The 14095-nt window shown below is 36.3% G+C and overlaps 1 protein-coding gene across 2 annotated transcripts in view; it reads left to right on the forward strand.

Annotated features, from left to right (window-relative positions):
- LAMA1 (laminin subunit alpha 1) overlaps positions 1-14095 on the forward strand; it is a 109971-nt gene that overhangs the window by 77712 nt on the left and 18164 nt on the right. For both annotated transcript variants that reach the window (XM_075084713.1, XM_075084714.1), the window contains exons 37-50: positions 262-472; positions 713-829; positions 922-1085; positions 2258-2396; positions 3550-3643; positions 5124-5240; positions 7168-7350; positions 7666-7820; positions 9536-9679; positions 10490-10623; positions 10866-11016; positions 11559-11683; positions 12649-12799; positions 13942-14086. In XM_075084713.1, the coding sequence (XP_074940814.1) occupies positions 262-472; positions 713-829; positions 922-1085; positions 2258-2396; positions 3550-3643; positions 5124-5240; positions 7168-7350; positions 7666-7820; positions 9536-9679; positions 10490-10623; positions 10866-11016; positions 11559-11683; positions 12649-12799; positions 13942-14086 (2030 nt within the window). The remainder of the gene's footprint in view (positions 1-261; positions 473-712; positions 830-921; positions 1086-2257; positions 2397-3549; positions 3644-5123; positions 5241-7167; positions 7351-7665; positions 7821-9535; positions 9680-10489; positions 10624-10865; positions 11017-11558; positions 11684-12648; positions 12800-13941; positions 14087-14095) is intronic.

A 14095-nucleotide genomic window follows, 5' to 3' on the forward strand; every position in this document is an offset into this window, starting at 1 on the left:
ATCCTAACCCCTTTCCCCTCTAGTGACCACATACTAAATGTATGAACTATGTTACTACCCTCTCTCCCAGGCAGTCATCTTTTTGTGAGGTAAGAAGAGTAACAAAGCTACCATGTGTATGTATGCTATTATAGAAAAAGATTGTGGACTTTTGTAAGAAGATGCATTTAACTTAGTTTCACATGAATCCGTTTTCTCCTCAACAAATCCATGCCTAAGTTTCTCCTTTGCCATTTATTTATTTTCTGCTCTTTTTGTCAGAGCTGCAGAAAACTTGTTGATCCAGGTTCAGAAAGAGTATCTTAAACCTCAGCAGGAGCTTGCTGAACTAAAAAAGGATGCAAACCAGCTCTTATCAAAGCACAACAGCAGACTGCAAGATGCCCAGGACCTGGTGAATGAGGCACTCGCTAACATCAACGAGACCAATCGCTTGTTTCCCCTTATCTCTAGCAACCTGGCGGAGTTAAATGTAAGACTGCATAATCAGTGTTGTTGCATAAGAAATATCAAACATGAAGTCGTGTTTCAAAGCTGCTTTTTAGTCTTTAATAAAGTTGTACATGTTTATATGTTGATATATGTGATACCTTAAAAACTCAAAGGAAACCAGACCCCTGTTTGAAAACCAAAAAATTATTATGTGTTATGTGAACTCATCTGTACTAACTGACTTTACAGACTACTATAAAGCATTTGGTTTATGCTATAGGACAAAAAGCTAAATATAAAGGAAAGTGAAGAAGTCTCGACCATGCTCCTTAAAGAAGGGAAGGTCCTAGTGAGCACTGCTGCTGCTCTTGCCCAAGATGTAAAGAACTCTACATCTGTAAGTTCTTAAGTTTTATCGTCCTCTTTGACACTATCAGGTGTATTTTGCTATTGAAAAAAAAAAAAAGAGGAAACCATTTTGTTGTGCAGAACCTGGAGGCCCGCCAGGATGGGTTAGTCTTATGGAGCACCAAACTGCGGCACCACGTGGATGAGCTGGTGATGCAGATGTCTGTGAGAGGAGTGCTTGACCTGGTATACAGAGCCGAGGACCATGCCACCCAGTTCCAAAGGCTTGCAGATGCACTAGAGAGGTGATAAACTCAAGAAGTATAAAATCGGGAGAGATTTAGAGTAGAGACAGATTAATTTAAATAGGTAGCAGCTTGATCTATGTAAGGAATTCCCTGCCCATTGCAGGGGACTTGGACTAGATTATCTTTAATGGTCTGTTCCAACCCTAGCCGTTCTATGATTCTATGATAAATTTTTATTCCCCGTTTCATTTCAAGTGCTTTTTACTTTTAATGCAATGTACTGTTATTAAATGATATGGAAAGGGTTGATTAGTCTCATATTTCATGTGGCTCACTTACACAGTACCTAGTGAATTAAATGCCCAGTGAGTATATCATGGTATGGCTTGAAAAGCTTCTGGTCTGCCTATGATTACTTCTTGACAATATATCTCTGAATCTCATCAAGAAGCTATTCCTACTATGCATCCATTATTGTTGCCTTCAAAGCATCTTCAAGAAATGAGTGGGTTGCAGTCTCAGATCCACTCAAATGCACTCTTAGAATTTGAAAGTTGGGAAGTCATTCCAGTTAATTCAATGGAAATTATTCTTCTACCCCAGGAATCCTTCTAAGATTCTTGCCGTTTCGTCTTCTAAAGTCAGCAGATATGCATTAAAAGTTAAATCATATCAGATAGAAAATCTACATTTATTTTAAGTTTGAGAACAGAAAATTTTGCTCCAAATAACATTGAGCAACTCTGCTGACATCTCCACAGCCAGATAAATTCAATGAAGCAAAATTTAAAACAGAATAGCATTCAGATGCTTAATTTCCTCCTAGATTCTGTACTTCTCTGTTTTTGAGCTCCAGCTAAGAACATGTTTCTCTTCTGTTCTGTCTAGGCAATATAATTTGTATGTTCTAAGTGGCTAAGTGGCTTTACAAATTGCAAAACTGACCATAAACAAAACGGAATAAAACAGGAAAAAAAAATATTAAAAGGAACAAAACAGAACAAAGAACATAATAATAATAAAGATTAAATACTTCTTTGAACTGATTTTTTCGGTTCAAAATAATGAACTTAAAGCCCCTTACACAACATAGGGCAAGGTACGCGCATTTTTTCAGAGTGCATCATGTATTCTAGAAAGATGTGCATGTTGTAACTGAAGACGTGGAACTTTGTGCTTGATTAAGATGCTCTCATGAAAACAGAATTACTCGTTAATTCTCTATTTAGTGGCCTCGCTAAAATAAGAAATGCGACTCTGAACACAACTGCTGCTGTCTACACCCACTCCAGCGTTAAAAGTGTGATTGAAAGAACAGAGAGTTTGGCAGATGATGCATCTAGAGTTGTGAATGGCCCCTTGGATTTAGTAAGTATCAATATTTGTATTTTAATCAATGTATTTCCCTTTCTCATTTCGGAATATTTGTTCTAATTGTTTTTGCACTTGCTGAAATTTGAGTCTCCTTGATGGATGGTAGCCTGTCTCACCAACTAGTATGTACTATATCCTGAATCTGTACTCCAAGGCAGTAATGGTACCAGATTTCATGTTCTGTTTACCTTGCTTTTCTGTTACCTTGATTTTCTGGACTGGACTTGAGTCTGAGTGTTCATATCAGTTATCCGACATGCAGTCCTGTAGAATTTCAGTTCCCAAACCTCGGGTGCTCCCTTCCACCTTTGGAATTATTCAACCATCTCCTTATTTCACCTGTCCCTCTTTCATTTCTATCCTAGGTATTCCCAACCACAACTATTACGCTTAGTTGAGGGCATTTAATAACCAAATGTATGTTTGTGTCTCATCTGCTATCCCTCCACCTTGCAAGATTATCAGGTTGTTATTGAAACAGTAGATTTAAAAGACCTGACCACTTACCAGTCTGACTGTATTACTTTCATATTATTCTATTCCGCCTTTTATCTCTTTCTGCTTTTCCTGATTGTAAACCCAAGGAAGAAATGGGCTGTTATACAAGTGTCACTCACATTATACATGGAGAAACAAACGTATCACAATGCATTTGCATGATAGTTATAAATAGTTGTCATTATTTCGTGAGCTTGTACATTATTTTGTAACACTCTTATTAAAGCTTTGTACAGCATGAATCTTTCAGGGTACTTTTCCAGATTTTCTACTTGAAGAAATGGATTAAAAGAACACTTCAATGACTGGGATTTTGAGATATCTCACTTTAAAGCGTTCAGTGCTGGGAATTTTGACTTAGGCCTGGAACTAGATTTATTGATGTTCCAAAAGGCACACTGAATCAGTAGCAGTGTTCAAACTAGAATTTGGTAGGTTTTTGTTTCACTGGCATCCTCTTTTATTAACTCACAAAGATTCAGTGTCACATTCTTGGACAACTGATTGCAACTTGTGTTTTTTTAATTGATGCTTAACGTGAGAATAATGAGAATGTTCGGTAACTTGAAGTAGACATGCACAGATACTTAAATGCTTTCAGTTGAATTTCTGTTTTTCATATGTGGCAAGTGATGTCCATGTTTTTCAGCCAGAGGAGTCTCTCGGTCTTCGTGGAAAAGAAACTCTACTGCTTAGCTCCAAATTTCAGAGTGAAGCTAAAAATCTGAAGAAAAAAAGTGATGGTCAGTTCTTTAGAATTCACATTTCTACTTCTATATCTTTTTCTATATCCTGTTTTGTGGGTTTTTTTTTAATGTGCGTGGGGTTTTTTGTTTGGGGTTTTTTGTTTTTGTTTTTTAGCATAGGCTAAGGTAAAATGCTACATACAGATATATATGACTATATACATATTTTCATACAACCAAGATTAATGTATTACGAAGTCATGTAAGATTTCACTTTTTGGGGTAAGTATATAATTTTTCTCTGTAAACATTTTAAAAATTGGCCTTCTATACCTCCTTTACCTCCAAGCTATGCTTTCACAGAGTCACAGAATGGTAGGGGATGGAAAGGACCTCTGGAGATCATCTCGTCCAACTCCTCTGCTTGAGCAGGCACATCTAGAGCAGGAGGTACAAGACCACGCCCAGGCACATTTTGAATATTACCAGAGAAGGAGACTCCACAATCTTTCTGGGCAGCCTGTTCCAGTGCTCTGTCACCCTCACAGTCATTTCTTTAAATTTCTTAAAATTACTTTTTTTCCCAAATGTTATGAATTAAATCGTTAGGGATTTTACAGTAGATGAAGAACAAACATAATTCTTAAATAAAACTATTAATCCAATTTTATGTAACAAATCATGGACATGCACAAGTATGTAGGATGATATATTTAAATCGTAATAATTCTTACTTGTTCCTTCCACACAGCTGAGATAGAGTAGCAAGCTGAATTTTTTTGTCTGTACAAAGTGCCTTCTGGCTCAGAGTCCCTCTATAAATTCCAAATTTTTCTTCTTTTTTTTTTTTTTTTTTTTTTTTTTTTTTTTACTCCAAAGATACCAGCAAGGCATTGAAATCTGCACCATGGAAGCTCAAAAGCATCATGAACACAGACTTTGTGTAGGAGCAGAGACTGACCTAAAGGGAAATTTTGGACAAAATTGGACAGAAAGTGAATGTTAAACTGTAACTGTCAAATGGTCTTCACTTTTAATATCAATGGCTTTACAAATATTTATATATTTTATGTAATTCAGATGGACAAAATACATACCCTTTTTTGTTCCTTCTGTTCTACATATTTTTATTTCTAATGAGTGGATTTTGCAAACAGATAGCAAATAAATAAAAGAAAAAACACTTATTTGGCTCCTATCAGATATCACAAAAAGTGAAAAACATCATAAAAATTATAAGAGTGCACAATCATGGAATCGTTTCAATTTATAACCTTTTCCTGACTATGTTTCTACTAATTCAGTCTGATGGAATTGGCCAGAGGATAGCTTTGAATGTAACAGTGGCCACAGGAGCTTATCTGTACATACTGCATTCATTTTGCATTCCTGTTTGTAAAATGCTCTTTCTGTTGAACAATGAAAAAAGTTCCATTGATTAAATAAGTGAATGCTTGTTATCCCTGTACATAGGGTTTCTGTGGGTTGTATGGCATTTGTTTATGCATAGAAAAATGACAGTTATTTCTTCCAACAGGCCTTTCATTTGGATTGAATGGTTTGAACAAAAAGGTAGAAAAGGTTCAGGAAAGTACTAATAACATTGTCAAACTGCTTAATGATTCCCTGTTGACACTAAGAGCATTGCCTAATGGTAAGTGAAATTTATATTGACATTCTCCTTATTACAGAACTGTCTAGTACAGTTGTAATAAAATCCTGCTTATTGTCTGATTGCAGAGACCTAGCAATAAACTGTACTGGAGACTCATTTAGCCTCTTCCTTTACAAGAAATATTTTCAATTTTTTTAGTAAAGCCATCAAGTGTAACCGGATTATCATATAAGGTCTGTAGTCTGATTCCCATTTCACACTGCTCTAAAGCGGGGGTGGTGGTGGTCCAAAAGCAATATAATTATGCTGATATTGTGAAGAGAGTGAAGTCCCAGAATATTTAATCCCACATGGAGAGAAACTTATATACGTAACTGTGAGGTTTTGCTTTGTTTTGATATCTTGTTTCAAAATTGTTTATACTGCACTGTGAATCTTATCATCTGCATCTAGATGTTTTCTTGTTGTAAATGCTGACTTCATTTAACCGATCAGAATGTTCTTTCTGTGCTTTTCCAAAACAAAAGAATTCCCTTTTAAAAAAATGTCAAAGGCAAGACCTAGAGTTCATGGAAATTAATAGAGAAAAAGTTTTTGAAGATGTGAATAAGAGGGTCTTAACTTAATAATTTTGCCACTTATTTGCCACTCTTAATTTTTTTTAAGGTAGAAAAATGCTCCTGCCTCGGTTGTTGGCTTGTGCTGTATGACCAGATTAGAATGCTAAGTCCAAAGCTTTAAAATACCCATTTTAGAACTCAGGCTCTTAACTCACACTAAAGGGTGATATTAGTGATAAAGTTACACTGGATATTAATTGCAGGGTGCTATCTAATCTAAAGCTACCCATTGAAAATTAAGACATTATTAAAATAATGGGACTGTCCTCTTTAACTCACAGCTTAACATTGCTTGATTTCAGTTTTGTTGTTATATTTCTTGAAATTTTCTCTCTTTTTGATTTTTTTCTAATGTGGGCAGAGATTCATGGTGGCGTTGCCCTCTGTATAGGGTACTGGTGGTGAAGAAGGATCCCTGCAGACCTAAATCAGGCCTTCTGTGCCAGCTGCAGCGTCTTCGCACTATTCCAGGCACAGGGGATATAAGGGGCAGGCTGAGATTGTGAGTGGTGCGCTCACTGTATAAGTGATCGTAGCCCAGAGCAAAGGCTGTAATAGACCTTCTGCCTCACCAGCTTCCTGTAGGATTCAAAACATAAGTGTCAGACTACTGACTCTGGGTGAACAGTACTCATTCAAGGAATGTAAACACTATAAGCATGATGTATTCATATAATCTTCCTGTTGGGATAGGCAGAATCAAGTTCCCCATCGCTGCATTCTGTGCCTGTATTATACTCAGAGCTGGCTATGAAAAATAAAACATTTTTTCCTAGAATTCAAAAACTGGATTAATCAAGTCTTTTGATCAAGAGACTTGAAAATTTAAGCTGATAAGCCTGAATTAAAATTTCTGCAAATTCTATTACTTATATATATGTGTGTACTATATTTTATTATTATATACCTCTGTGTGTGTATGAATAAACGTAACTACATCTATAGCTGTATCCATATCTATACCACCAGTTTGGGAACCTGTACTGTGGTTTTTTGTTCAGGCCCATAGCCATGGCCATTTTCCAATCTAATAACTGGGCAAGAGGAGTTGCACCAGCTTTTCGACCCTCCAGTTTCACAGAATATAAACTTCCCACTCCGTAAGCCGTGACATGTTGAACAGTTAGGCAAAATTAGATGACAGTAGGTCTTGGTTTGGAGTTCCCCTCGCAGACTGAAGGATACAAACAAAGAAAGATATAACTCTTACTATGAAAGAAATGTAATTGACAGCATTTCTAGCGTTTTGACTTTTTGTAACAGTGTTGTTATGAAGCCAGTCATTTATTACTCCCAAGTATGTATGAAAGCTTTGAATTTTTTTTAACCTGGGAACTGTGTTTCAGATACAAGGAAACGCATGCTCAAGGTGAAAGACCTGGCTGTGTCTGCAAACACCAGCACTGTGGTGGGTTTAAGTCATTTTGGGGATTTCAGTCAAAAGCTGCTGAATACTTCTTCTACATTGTCCCGAGTTAATGACACGTTGAGGAAAACCAGTGAACTTATAATGGATTCATCAAAAGCTGGTAAGTTTGCTGCTTCATTGCTCTTTAGAAATGTCACGGCTTGCAGAAGCAGTACTAATATTCCATTTTAATAGGCATTAAATATGAGTCTGATGGGCTGAAACTTTCTTCCTAATTCAATAAAAACATGGTAACTTTTTAAAAGACCTCTAGGAGAGTCACATGGGATACACTTAAGTATGCATATTCCTTACTGATGTTTAAAATTTCTGAAAACAAAATGATCAGAAACGGGCCACCTTGGCTAAGTATTATAGCAATGAACAGTACATTTCTCTTTCAACCTTCTGCAACATTTCATTTATGTTTTTGCAGCAATCACAGCTGAAAAACAAGTTAAAGAAGTTGAAGCACAAGCAAGTCTTCTATTGGATAGGCTGAAACTTTTGAAAATGCTAGAGGAGAACCTGAACAGAAACCTGTCTGAAATTAAAGAGCTCATCAGCCAGGCCCGCAAACAGGCAGCATCTGTAAGTTCCATCATCCCAGACTTAAGTGGCTTCACTTTCACTTTTATCAGGAAAACTCTTTGAGATAAAAAGCCTAAGATTTACTGTCAAAACTACCTGGTTGTTCCAGGGTCTCACTGAAATCCAAGAGCACTGACTGATGCTAAAAGCATGCTGGCAGGACTGTTGGTACGTTTTATAGTTTTAGCTTCAAGTTCTGTATTGTATTTGTGAGTTTGTCAGAGCAGCAAGGCAGTAATTTATTTACTATTTCCTTTTGTTTCCCATAAAAATAATGAAATACAATATGTCAGATAGCAATCATGGGGATATTTTGGTGAGAGAGACAAGTATGGGGATGGTGCTGCCATTCTTTTTAAGACAAGATGTTAATTTCTAAGCTTTTTTTAGAGATTGATGTGGGGTGCCTCTGTATAACATCAAGTATCATTACAAATTTTTTAACAAGAGTGTTGATTCTATCAATAAATTTGCCATCTATGTCCTGCCATGTTGATATGTTCTTTGCAAGAAGCTGCTGGGCATCCAGAGTACTTTTAAGACAAATAATATACTTGTTTTTAAATCTGCACCCCTTTTAAAGACAACAAAAGTGAATCAGCTGTACTATGGACCTCACTAAACTGTGAGGGGGAATATAAATATACACATATACTATGGGTATGTTATTGTAAGGTTTAGGGGCGGGTTGTTTTAAAAAATAAAAGGCTTTGAGTTCTTTCTGCAAATCTCCTTAATTATGTGGTTATTGCTTCTCTGTCACAGTCTACTGAAGCTTAATGAATCCACTGCAGAAAAGAGGGAGTACTATTTTCTGAAGTGTCATAAACCACTGAGGTTCCTGGCAGGGTTAAAATAAGTATCAGCAGAATCCCCTTTCCAACTTTGAGAATTTGTTCTGTTGTTTTGTAAACTTTTACTAGAGGAGAGAAACTTTATATATCTGTGTCCATACACATATGCACACCTGTGCTTTATGTGTTTAGTTATTACAGGCATATTCAATGCAGTTGATGAAGTTAAGGCTTTTCTGTTTGTTAAAATGGGGTTTCTGTCATTACTCAACCAAGCTCCCTGGCATTTGGCTGCATTTAGCTTGAATCGATGTCCCGTCAGTATACCAGACAGTGTTCAAAAGGGTTAGTGGTATGACAATGGGAATTATTAATTTCTCTACTTAATCTTAGAAAATTTTAACTTGTAATATAATCACAAATGTAATTTTTGAATAGCCATGTAAACTGTGATGTAGAAATTTGAAATAACAAAAATTATGGGAGATTGTCTGCCTTTTACATTTTTTAATTTTTTCTCTCAACATAGACTAGAAATTATGTTTCCTTTTTTTTTAAAGGTTTTGAATTTCTGTATCTTTATTTTCTGATATTACTACAGTGGATTTTACTGATATATATGGGCTTCTGACCCAAGATTTATTCTTATTTTCTGAGGTATTTGAATAGTTTAATTTACTGGCTTCAAATCTCCTAACTGAACGAGTGAATCGGATTTCATTCTTTTCTATTTGTGAATCTCTTTGTCAAGTGATACCTAGGAAATTACTAAGATCTAACCCAGGTAGCAGTACTGAGGTGGCATGAAAGTATCTCAACAATGGCTTGCATTTGTTGGTCAGAAGCTAAGTACATATTCCAGAAATGTGTGCAGCGTACACTCAGACTTGTTTAGATTTCATTTCCTCCTTTCCCCCCCAGATTAAAGTTGCAGTATCAGCAGACAGAGATTGCATTCGTGCCTACCAACCCCAAATTTCATCTACGAATTACAACACCTTAACACTCAACGTGAAAACTGCTGAACCAGATAACCTTCTTTTCTACCTGGGTAGCAATGGAAAGGTACGTTTCTGGCATACATGTACTGAAGGTGATGGTAGTCAAATGTTTTTTAAATGACTACATACATGTTTTTTCCTACTTGACTTCAAACTAAACATCCAAGTGGAGTCCCCTTGCAGGCAAGTGTGTTCGCTGGGGTTGGAAATATTTTTGTGCATTAGATGATTGCAGAGATCCTCAAAGGTAAAGAATAAAAGCACCTGGTTCCTTAGCTTTGCCTTTTGGCCATGTCATGGAACATGAAATATGCTGTGCATTAACCTCATGGAGTGTAACAGTGTTATGTGATGCTTTCATATAGCATGCTGGAGTATATCAAGTGATTTCCTTGGTATCAGAGACAAAGTACTTGAATCTGGCCCTCATGAGCATGGTGCATCCACCCACTTGAAAAGAAGCATGATGACTCACTGTCACACTGCCCTCCTCTTCCTTCCCTCTGTAATCCTAACAAAATGCACAGCTGCTAGCTCCTTGTGGCATGCTATTGTGTGCAGACTTGCAGGTCACTTCACATACACTCAGAATTGCACGTTTCTATATCTCTACATGTGTGTGTACGTCATGCTTTTATATATCTATATGGAAAACGTACAGCTACTTGTATATAAGCTGAGTTTTTTGGTTTTATTGAAAGTAAAGATGTATAAAAACTTACTGGGCCTGATTTTGCTAAAAGTCAACTCCCGTAATGTGAGATGTAGGGACATGAATCTGAAAACACTTTCTCAGTGTTGCATGTTAAAAAAACGCAAAACAGAAACTACATGTTCGATGCTGTATATTAGAATAAAGCCTGCTGTTTTTCAGACAGACTTCCTTGCGGTGGAGATGCGACGTGGTAAGGTAGCTCTTCTTTGGGATTTGGGCTCTGGATCAGCAAGAGTGGAATACCCTGATTTTCAAATTGACAACAACAAATGGCACAGAATACATGCAACCAGGTAATTAAAAGAAGAATGGCATAAATGTTGGATAGGAAAATAGATTATTTTTTTTTAATGAGATGGTTGTATTGTAGAAATGTCCAGCTACTTACTGAGTGAACCTGGCATAAACAAGATAAATCATCTTCTGAGTTTTGCAGTGACAAGATTTTTCTTGTCCTTAAAAAGAGAAGCCAATAGCATGAGCTGATGAAGCCTGGTGACTTCTTAAACTATTTATTAGTATTTGTACTTGGCAGGTTTGGAAAAACAGGTACACTCAGCATAGAAGAAATGAACTCCAATCAGAAGCCTTCATCTAAATCTGCATCCTCTCCGGGGACAGCCAGCATACTGGATGTTAACAAATCAACCCGAATGTTTATCGGAGGACTCGGAGGACAAATCAAGGTTAAATTCTGAGATCATTCTGTAAAATGTTTTTATCATGTTTGAGATAGGTATACTTTTGACTTAGAAATAATCGCCTGAGTAGGTTACTTCATCAAGAAATGCCAGGTACTCTGAAGATACAGCAAAAATGCTATAAAGATGTTCTAGTATCCCGAAGTTAATTTTCCCTGAAAATTTTTCCATAAAGTGCTAACCAGGACAGGCTGTGTGTGCATGCATGATGCATAGACATTGCACAGTGGATTTGTTTTTCGTTTCCTTCTTCCATGGCTTCTTTTAGTTTGCCATTATTATTCATGCTATGAGGCATGTAGGTAGGTCAAGGACATAGTTATATTACTTTTCAAACTAAGTAAAACTAATCTATTATGATTTAAATTATAATTGTTAATAGTTATACTACAACGTGGTGTTCTTTTATTATGATTTATATCCAACAAAGTTAGAGTTCAAGGAAAACAACCAAGCAAAAACTTGGCTGCATAATTTTCAGAGTACTTAACATTAATTGTATTCATGAAGTATTTCTTGTCTCCTAGAAATCACCGGCTGTTAAGGTGACCCATTTTAAAGGGTGCATGGGAGAGGCATCGCTGAATAGCAAATCTATTGGTCTTTGGAACTATGTGGAAAGAGAGGGCAAGTGCAATGGCTGTTTTGGAAGGTATTTTGTCTCACTCTTTTTTAAAACAGATTTAGAGTAATTTACACCTGTAATATATATTTCTGTGCTAGCTAAAAATGACTCAGACAAATTGCAGTGTTTCATTGATCATTAACTTACAGTTCTGAACACACTAATTGAATGGGCCAATAGTGTCAAGTAATTTAATTGTATGGAATTTTATCACTGTATCACTTTAAATTTAATCTCTTTTTCAGAGAAGTTCTATTGCTGGAGTCTATTTTGTGCATTGAAAGTAGGGACTGCCTATTTTTGAATGTTTGCTTTCCACTAATTTCTAGCAAGACAAATTCATTCTTTCCTAGGATAAGAAACAGTGTAAAGCACTGTTATTAAAAAAAAAAATCCATAGCAAAACTGTAGCAACTGAGCTTGCTACCATTTTGGTAATCATTGTGAGAGGAGATTGCAGACTGTACTGGGTTTGTTTCAGGAGTTGAAAAGAAATATGCTTGACCATATTTCCTTTTGCAGAATGTTTCATGTAGGAACAGCAGAGGGTGCTGCTTGATTGTATGACTTATTTTTTGCATGTATTATATCGCAAGGAAAGGGGCTAATAGAACATTTATTGTAAGTGCAATTATGCAAAGCATTTTGATAAATGGATGACATGTTTTATGTAAGAGGGTGCATGCTATAAAAATTATTTTTTCCCTTAAGAAATCATTGAGTTTTTTTCATACATCAGGGAAGAACATTTTTTATCTTGTATACAACCTTCCCCATGGCTAAATCATGTATTGTGAGATTCTGTAATGAAAGTGGCCTTTGGCTGGAATCCTTCAGTTATTCATAACAGACTCAAGCCTCTTAACACACTTTCTAATCGTACTGCCTGGGGGCTCCACCAACTGATCTAATTTCTTATATTTGATATGAAAGTGAATAGAAACCCACAAATCCTCATTTAGCATTTTAAACTCTGTTTTCTACTTCCGTAGCCCACAGGATGAGGACCCTTCATTCCATTTCGATGGCAGTGGATACTCAGTTGTGGAGAAAGCACTCCGCTCAACAGTGACTCAGATAATAATGTTTTTCAGTACCTTTTCACCTAATGGACTTCTTCTGTATCTTGCTTCAAATGGCACTGTAAGAAAATAGATCAGATTCTTAAGCTGTCAAAAACTATGTTTAGATCACTTGACGGTTCCTTGCTTTCTTCTTTGTTATTTTTCAGTTTACATATATTACAACAAGTTGTTGTCTTTGTGTAGATTATCACCTGTGATTGACATCATAAGCCAAAGGAGTAAAGACAGGAACCCTAGAGATAGCTCTTTAGAGCAAATACTCACATATACTAAGGACAGAATTAAGCAATGAATTCTCCATAATTTGTTTTAATTCTAGACTAAAATTAATGGTTATTCAACTGAAGCCAAGAAAAAGAAACACTAGGGACAACAAACAGTTTTGTTCAATTGGAAGAACCTTTGCAGAATGTAAAATTTTTTGCAACTGAGCTTGCAGAAGGACAATATACTTTTGAATAGGCATATTGAATTACATCCATAAGATGGGAATTCAGTAAACTGAAATAAATGAAATAAAACTCCCTGCAATAGCAATATAACCTAGACCCATCTCCAGACCTTCATTATCATAGCATGCAGTTTACCGCATGCTTAGCTGGTGGTTTTCTTTTCCTGAAGGAGGACAAAGCTTTGTTTACATACAGATTGTTTCAGAGCGACTGCATTATTCATCTACTTTGTTATGTACTCACTGCCCGAATACATTGCACAAAGATATCTGAATTAAGTTTTACAGTGCAGAGGGGGACACTTCTAATGCAATTCAGAAAGTCTTTTTTACTGTGTGAAGAAGCTCTTTGCTTTTTGCAGAAAGAATGTTGTAGCACTTGATCTGACTAACAGTCAAATCAGATTACTCTCAACTTCATCCAAAAAAAATGCAAATGTGACATTTGTTATTTAAACCTTCCTCTGCTGAGTAATCAAGCCTGGTGATGCATTTAAGTAAGAATAACAACAAAACAAAACAACGTCCGTGTGAGGTACATGTAACTTAATTTTCCTAAACAAAGCGAAGATAAATGTCTTGGGCCTAACAATAGTCTTAGGTACAAGAGTTACCAAACCTTTTTCACAGAGTAGCCCAAAGTAGCCAAAGATACATCCTTTTGGAAGATTTTATTTCCAGGAATTTAATCTGTTGTTTGTTTGGGTTTTTTCTTTTGTTTTTGGTTTTGTTTGGTGTTTTCCTCTCAGAGAGATTTCTTGTCCCTTGAGCTTGTTGACGGCAAAGTGAAACTGACTGTTGATCTAGGTTCAGGACCTCTTGCTCTTACCACAGAAAATCGTTACAACAATGGCACGTGGTATAAAATCTCATTCAGTCGGAACAAGAAACAAGGTAAGCTAC

The sequence above is a fragment of the Phalacrocorax aristotelis genome, chromosome 2 (assembly GCF_949628215.1).
Source record: "Phalacrocorax aristotelis chromosome 2, bGulAri2.1, whole genome shotgun sequence".
In the NCBI taxonomy this organism is placed as follows: domain Eukaryota; kingdom Metazoa; phylum Chordata; class Aves; order Suliformes; family Phalacrocoracidae; genus Phalacrocorax; species Phalacrocorax aristotelis.